Source organism: Carassius carassius, chromosome 30 (assembly GCF_963082965.1).
Source record: "Carassius carassius chromosome 30, fCarCar2.1, whole genome shotgun sequence".
NCBI classification, from domain to species: Eukaryota; Metazoa; Chordata; class Actinopteri; order Cypriniformes; family Cyprinidae; genus Carassius; species Carassius carassius.
Genome location: NC_081784.1, coordinates 22,799,468 through 22,807,925, shown reverse-complemented (window position 1 = coordinate 22,807,925; position 8,458 = coordinate 22,799,468). Strand labels below are relative to the sequence as shown.

Genomic DNA, 8,458 nt, shown 5'->3' with positions numbered 1-8,458 from the left:
CCTCTGGTGTGAGAGACCTGGGTTCAAATCCACTGTGTGACACCAATGTGTCCCTGAGCAAGACACTTAACCTCTAGTTGCTCCAGAGGTGTGTGACCTCTGACATATATAGCAATTGTAAGTCGCTTTGGATAAAAGCATCAGCTAAAGGCAAAGTCTTAGACTAAGCCAGGATTAGGCCACAGTTCAATTAAGACATTTAAGGAATTTTCACTATTTTCACGCTTTGCTATGTTTTATGATCAATCAGTGCAAGTTTCTTTCAGTTGAAACAGCTCAGATTTACATTTAATCTAGACTTAAACCTTGTCTGTGAAACCAGGGTTAAGTTTGTTTAGAAACATAGTCATGAAAATCTACTCTAACTACATTTAAGTGTCTTTTTGTTTCAATTTATATTATCTGCAATTACAGTTTTTTTATGTACTTTTAAGATTTGAAATATACTGCAAGTGCACATTCAATATACTTAAGGACACTTCTTTTTCACAAGGGTAAATTTTTGATATCCAATTAACAAACTTGCCATGCAGGGAAATAGAACTTTGTGCAAGACAAATGTTCCCATTTCTGGCTGACAAGTTTCAAAGCAGAAACTTAATAAAATAAAGCTGGTAATTGAAAACATTAATAATGAAACTGTAATATCTGTGACTATGCTAAAATGTATCTGTGATTTATGGCCTGTGATTCATACATGAGAACATTTCTCAGCATCATAACACAAATTTGTCACATCATTTATTACAGCTTGAGTACTTCCTTATCACAAAGCTGAGCTTCACCCACTCTAACAAAACCACTATACAATACGTGCATTGTAATACTCTCACAGCCACCGCACACGGTCCATAGGGCAAATCAGCTCCAACCTAGTCTCTCTGTGGGAGAATAAAGTACTGTCAGTAAATACTCATATCTGTCTTGCTGTCCATTTGAAGCACAAATATAAGTTCCTTGTAGTCTTAAGGCACTGGGAGCATTGTATCCAAACAAAAGAATTAGAACTGCTGGTCTATTGGTCTATTTTGGAGATCCATTCACATTTGTCCAGGGTCTGTTTGTCTCGACCTCAGCAGGAACATCTTGACCGGCAAACGTAAACTCAAGACAATGACAAAAACAATGAGGAGTCACGGGGAAGCCTGGCCAAAACAACAAGGGAGATATCCGTTCTGTAGGTGAATTGCTAGATCGAGCTCAAGTGGACGTTTTAGACATAAACCCGATTTTAGTTCATCAAAATGCTTTAGAAACAGGACACCTAATCCACATGTGACATGTATGAATGCCACTGAGTTAAATATCAACGCAAGTGGCAATAGCAATACATATCACTTTTAATCAGCTGGTGATTTTTAGTGGCTGTATGGAGTCAGTTCTCCTTAAGTTCACTCTGGTGTCCAGCAGAGTAACCACAGGTGTAGAGAATCACATCACATTAACTATCAACCTGATCTACTACTGTATAACAACCTCAATGTGTCACATGGCGTTTTGACTTTATAATTTTTAATTAATTAGTTAATTTAAAACCATCTTTTGTGGAATGTTTTGCTTGGATGTTGTTTATTAAAATTTTATGAAATATTATTAGAATTTAAAATAACTTTTTAATTTGAATATATATGCATATATATATATATATATATGCATATATATATATATATATATATATATATATATATATATATATATATATACTGAAGACATGTCTTCAGTGCCACATGAATCAACATCAGAAAGTTGAGAGAGAAAAAAAGTATCATGGTTTCCACAAAAATATGAAGCAGCCTAATTGTTTTCAAAATTCATAATGTTGATTTCAATCAGAATATTATACTGATTTCTGAAGGATCATGTGACACTGAAGACTGGAGTAATGATGCTGGGAAACAATATTATTTTACATAAGAGCCAGTCTAAGAGACTAAAAAGTATTTAAAAAGAAAAAAAAAATGTAACCAAAAGTTTACATTCATAGTGTGGCTTTAGTGTCCATAGTGTAATTTTGGTGCATATATATATATATATATATATAGAGAGAGAGAGAGAGAGAGAGCAACGTAACTGATACACCCATCATTTAATCACAGTTCAGGGAGCAATCTGAGTAATTATCTAGTACAAAGGACCAGACACACACACACACACACACACACACGTTTGTTTTTGTGAAAAGTGGGGACATCCCATAGGTTTAATGGTTTTTATACTGTAGAAACTGTATATTCTATCGCCCTTCACCAACCCTACACCTAAACCTAACCCTCACAGGAAACCTTTTACTTTCTCAAAAAAAAAAAAAAAAACTCATTCTGTATGATTTATAAGCGTTTTGAAAAATTGGGACATGGGTTGTCCTCATAAGTCACCCTCTCCTTGTAATACCGGTGTCATACCCATGTCATTATACAGAGTTGTGTCCTGATATGTCACAAAGACAAAAGCACACACACACACATACACATACACTCTTCACAACTCATTATTGGCAACAGCAGCAAGTAAACAAAACTTGCATATGCAGAACAACCTGTTTATTAAGTTCTCTCATAATGACATTAGCAGCATTGTGATATGTGACATTATTCACTGAGGTGAAAATGTGCCTAATATCAGGAAACTGAGACTCAAGTAGAGAAACACACTCTACCGGACTTATTCTACCCTTTATGGATGCTGTCTTCACCGCTACTCCATCAGTCGGCCTGAAAAAAGTGACCATCCACACATCTTGAGAAAATATTTGTAATTTAGTGAAATAGTGAAGAGTCAGGGACAAGCTGTAGCACTCATGCAGAGCCTGCAGGATTTCTTTGAAGTCTTTTTTCTCCATAAGGGGATTTTCTGGACACCGATTTACCCCTTAAAACCAACAATACAACTACAGCATGAAATAAACCTTAAGCATAATATAGATTGAGACAGACGACCGAGACAGACAGACAGATTGAGACAGACAGACAGACAGAGACAGACATAGACAGACGACCGAGACAGACAGAGACAGACCAAGACAGACAGACAGACCAACAGACAGAGACAGACATAGACAGACGACCGAGACAGACAGACAGAGACAGACCAAGACAGACAGACAGACCAACAGACAGAGACAGACATAGACAGACAACCGAGACAGACAGACAGAGACAGACCGAGACAGACAGACAGACCAACAGACAGAGACAGACCGAGACAGACCAACAGACAGAGACAGACATAGACAGACGACCGAGACAGACAGACAGACAGACCGAGACAAACAGACAGACAGAGACAGACACAGACGGAAGACCGAGACAGACATAGACAGACGACCGAGAAAGACAGACAGACCGAGACAAACAGACAGACAGAGACAGACAGACAGACAGAGACAGAAAGACAGACCAACAGACAGAGACAGACATAGACAGACGACCGAGACAGACAGACAGACAGACAGACAGAGACAGACCGAGACAGACAGACAGACCAACAGACAGAGACAGACGACCAAGACAGACAGACCGAGACAGACAGACAGACCAACAGACAGAGACAGACCGAGACAGACAAACAGACCAACAGACAGAGCCAGACATAGACAGACGACCGAGACAGACAGACAGACCAAGACAAACAGACAGACAGACGACCGAGACAGACAGACATACAGACCAAGACAGACAGACAGACCGAGACAGACAGACATACAGACCAAGACAGACAGACAGACCGAGACAGACAGACACAGACGGACTGACAGATAGATAGATGGTAACAAGTGATGGTTTAATAAGTGAGTGTACATAAGTCTAAGTGTTTACTGTATATTTTACTGTATAAGTGTAAATATTTTAAAATATCAGTAAGCCCCTTTATTAACTGGACATGACAGCAGTGTTTCATGGATCTGGCACCCCCTCCTTCCCCTACTATTCCTGTTAAACACACTGCGGCACAAATAGAAACTTTTAGAAGCCCTGACTGACGATAGCAATAAAGATGACAAAACCAGCAGGAGAGAGGCTGGAAATGGGAGGCGGTAAGGAACCAAGTCTTTCCTTCCATAATCAGAAGTCAGCGCATTTCCTGTCATTGTAGGAGCTCCAGGGCCATTTACCACACTGACACACAAACACGCACACTCAAGTGTTTGCATTCACAAACACAAGACACGGTGTACAGATTTACAACACTGAGATGAGGCACCTTCACAACACACATTCCTGACATATTAATGTTACCGTACAAAATAAATAAATCTTGGCCTATTTGGCACTGATCTACTCGCTTTGGGTCTGATAAATGTGTTATCATAAACAGAGTGCGGGTATATAAATATTTGCCAGCTGTTATCATTCTTATTTTATATATGGCGGTGATAGCTTTTATCAAATAGTTACTGCAGTGTGTTAAAACGCTGGCAAAAACAGCCAGCTTTGAATGACTAAACTAAGTCAATTCAAGGTTTCACGAATGCCCAGCAAAGTCTTTTGTATACCACAGGCACCAGTCCTAGCCACAAGAGTGTGAATCATGGTCATTTATGAATGGTGAGCAATATGTGAATGGCAGTATACTAAAAGTTCTCATCCCTTCTTGAGTGAACGCTCATTTTCTTCTGTTTATTTTAGGGAAGGCTGTGTAATGCAAGTACTATCAAATAACCAAAGCAAGTGAACTGTCATGTCATGAATCATGTACTGTTTTAAATATGCATCTAAATGCACGAAACAAGTTTTGACTGCATACAGAGGAGTCTTAGTCAGCCACAGAAAACAAAACTACCAGGTTGGGGCAACCCCCATAAGGCCTTTCACAGGCAGCTAAGCATGCAGACAGAATGCAGACCACTGCGGTCAGACTCAACCTCAGCATGCAGAAGCCGTCAGGGTTCATGCGAGTCGAGAGAAAGATTGTTTTCAGGGGAAAAAAAACACAAGAATAGAAAAGGTAGCTTGTGTGTGTTTGACTTTAAGAGCTAATACAGAAGTATGACTTGCAAAACCTCTCCAGCTCCAGTTTTTCAATGAATACCACATGGACTACATTCCAACGTTTGTTTGTTTTTTCCAAAATTATTTTATTGGGAGAACTACAAAAATGTACAGTACAAAGTTAACAGTCTCACACGCAATTTGTAGTGAACTGACTCCCCGAAAAACAAATATGTTACAAATCCTGTTCTTTTTGTCTTTTTTTTTTTTTTATTACATTCAAAAAGCTTTACTTCTGATAAAGTAGTCAAAAAGGTACATAGTGCGAATCCCCTGTACCTACTATGTACAAACCAAATGTGTTCAAACTCTTCCCCGTCCAGCAAGTTTGGAAGATTCAGACCATTACCATATCATAGGAAAGCAAGAGAACAAACGAAAAGGCAAAACAATGCAAGGAACAGGGAGTAATAGAAAAAAATACAACTCAGATTATTTGCTCCAAGTCTCTATTTCTCTCCTTTGATAAGTGGTAACAACCTTCCAAAAAGTTTAAATTACAAACTACATTCATTTCCTCTTGTTGTAAAACAATAACATGTATGAAAATACTTTATTTGGTTAATCATAAGGCAATGTAAGATGGTGAATCCCCACAGGCACTAGGCAGTAATACACTGGGGCTCTGGTCTGCTACATTCTCATGCACGTGGCTGCTGTGCATTGTATAGACATACGTATTAAAAAAAATAAAAATACTTTTTGGTTAATCGATTTACTTGGGATCTTTGAAATCTGATTTCTATGAAAAATTAAGGCTAGTACACGTTCGGACGGTCCTCTGCCAACCACAGTTTATACATTCTAGAGACAAACCTAAAGGGACACGTCTGATTCTCCAAAATGACAACAAACAAACAAACACTTCCGGAAAGTAACATCCCAACAAACAGCAAATCACGCAAACGTTTTTTTTTTTAATGAACGTAAACAAGGAAAACAAAATTAATGAAATAAATATCACATACAATCTCTTAAATTAAGATTTTTGTTTGTTTGTTTTACTCATTTACAATAAAATAAAGTGAAGTTACAAAAAGAAACCAAACAAAAATATATATTACTGTGAAAATAACATACACTCCACTTTATGTAGATTAATAATGGCGATCATAATTTAAAAATAATAAAAGAATATAGATCTATTGCTTCATCATACTCGATAAATACAGTATGGACACAATTAACAAATGTAGCCTATACTTTTCACAAGATAAAATAAATAAGTTAAATAGTTCATAGACAGTTATGCACTGCTATTTAAATCACTCATAAGCTAAAAAAAAAAGAAAAGAAAACAATTCAACCATCAGCAGTGATTTCCCAACAAGCCAAAAGAGAAAGCTTCAAACTGCACAAACCAATCATACCACTGGATGGCGCCGCGAAACTGGATAACTTTTGGAATGGATGTACATACTTTGAAAACTACTATACTTTGTGTCAAGGCATATTCTTGGCAAGGATGAAGGAAAATCTTAAACCGCTCTGTCTTTCACGTTAAAAAAAAATTGTCTTTTGTACAAATCTGGAAAGTAGTGGTCCAAAAAGACCAAGAGAATGCAACAAACTGCACCGGTGGAATGCCTTCAAAGCAGTTCAAACAGTAATGCCATGTCAGCGTCTGACATACAAATCCATCTCCCTCGATATTAAAGTCTATTGCTGAGTCTGAACTACATATCTAACGGGAGACTCCTCTGCTATCGAGTCCATTAAAAAAAAAAAAAGCCGATCAATCATCGGAAATCGACAGCCTGCTGAAGATGGGCAAACGCCTCCCGCCGTCCAGAGTGGGAGACTCGGAGCCGCTGAGACTTCCGGAGGAGCTGAGCGAGCCGCTGGCGTAGCTCTCCCGGTCCGAGATGCTCTCAGGCGGGCTGGGGGGCGAGTCGAACACCGGCGACTCGGACAGGCGCTGGAGGGACTGCAAGTGGCCGAGGCCTTCGCCCATGTTGACCTGAAGGTTTCCGTAATAACCGTTGTGCGTGTGCACGGCCAGCGGCGCGAGCAGGGCTTTGAGGTCTTGGCTGGGGAAAGAGAAGGCACTGTTGCGAGTCGACGAGAGAACGTCTTCGTAGAAGTTAGTGGCGCAGGAGGAACCATTGGAGCAAGCGGGAGGGGGGGTTCGGGACGTGGGGCTCTCGAGAAGGGGGGAGTCGAGTCCGTGGTGGTGCTGGCTGGAGAAACCCGAGAAGCTGAGGCTGTGGTGGAGTTTCGGTCGCTCCCTGAAGGCTCCCTGTTGCCCGTAGCCGCTCATCGGCTCCCCTCGGGCGGACTTGGGGGACTCTACCTGCACGCTGTTGGCGTTGCTCGGCGCTGGTCTGCGCTCGTCGGCGTTGTGGATGAAGTGGCAGCGCGGGCCGTACGGGCAGAAGCCGATGGTGTGGAAAGTGCGACAGGGCTCGGTTTTGTACTTCGGGTGGCGAGACAGGCTTCTCAGCTCGTGGTAGCCGTGCGCGAACTGGCACTTCTCGCCGTACTTGCACACTCCGTTTTCCTCGAAGGGCCTGCAGAGCTCCGTCTTGTAGCGGGTGGAGTTGATCTGCGAGCCCGGCTTCTGCTGCAGCTGCTCGCCGCTCTCGCTGTAGGCGCGGTCGCGGAACTTGTTCTCCTTGTTCATGATGGCGTTCTCCTTCATGCTGCTGTAGGAGCTGGCGGGGTACTTGTTGCAGTTCGTCATGGACTCCATGTTGCTGGTGGAGTTTCGACGGCAGAATCCTGACGCGTACGAGTTGCAGTTGTTGGTGCTGCTGCTGGAGGTCGTTACCGGAGCCCCGACAGCTTTCTTATCCAGCATGCTGTTAATGTGTAAGGCGTTAATGTTGAGGCTCTTCTCCTGCTGTGCAAAGAGGAGGAAAAAGAATAAACAAAGTTAAAACCAATGCAAAGTAGTTGCAAAACTATTTATGCAACGTTACTCGTCTCAGCAATGCATGGATTTGTTAAACGGCTAAAATTATCGAATCTTCTAAAAGTACAAGCAGAGATAAGAAGCAACGTAGGCTAGTGGTTTGTTAAATCAACAAAGTACCTTGTACAGCATGTCGATGTCGTAAAGAGCGGACAGGATGGTCGCAGACATTTCTGTTTCTTCAGGAGAAGACAGTCGCAGATGATCTCTCATTTGAGGACCGACCTGGAGCCTTTGGATGCGAATGCGTTTAGTTTGCCACTGGCTTAGTTTGTGCAAGAGATGCGGAACTTAAAGAGTCTAGTTTTAGATGTGGTCTGATACTCAGAGAAGTTAGACGGAGTTCCTCGTTGTGTGTTTTTGTTGCTGGTCTTCTCCCACCGCGCAGTGCCGAGTCAGAACAGTGAAGAGTCCGCTTGACTCTCCCGCACATATAAGCTTGGACAACTCGTGAAGAGGAGGAGCTCGCAAACTTGGTGCGAAAGTTGCATCAACGCTACGCCCTACTTTTCAAGTGTCGCCGGGACTGTGGAGCTCATTGGTCGCATTCTGCACC

General features: G+C 41.5%; 1 protein-coding gene across 2 annotated transcripts; it reads right to left on the bottom strand.

The window, feature by feature from the left end:
- Positions 1-5,041: 5,041 nt before the first annotated feature.
- Positions 5,042-8,337, bottom strand: LOC132110927 (mRNA decay activator protein ZFP36L2-B-like). Of its 2 annotated transcripts, none has more exons than XM_059518033.1 (2): positions 8,023-8,337; positions 5,042-7,827 (listed from the first exon to the last, which is right to left on the bottom strand). In XM_059518033.1, exons 1-2 carry the CDS (start codon positions 8,113-8,115, stop codon positions 6,724-6,726), a joined length of 1,197 nt encoding a protein of 398 aa, XP_059374016.1. In that variant the 5' UTR covers positions 8,116-8,337; the 3' UTR covers positions 5,042-6,723. The 2 variants fall into 2 exon arrangements, with proteins under 2 accessions (XP_059374016.1, XP_059374015.1); XM_059518032.1 differs by having other exon boundaries at positions 5,042-7,830; positions 8,023-8,336.
- Between the last annotated feature and the right edge of the window lie 121 nt (positions 8,338-8,458).

Coding starts and splice junctions, on each gene's coding strand:
- LOC132110927 (XM_059518032.1), bottom strand. CDS start 8,115: ATGAGAGATCATCTGCGACTGTCTTCTCCTGAAGAAACAGAAATGTCT. Junction 7,831..8,022: donor ACATCGACATGCTGTACAAG/GTACTTTGTTGA, acceptor CTCTTTGCACAG/CAGGAGAAGAGCCTCAACAT.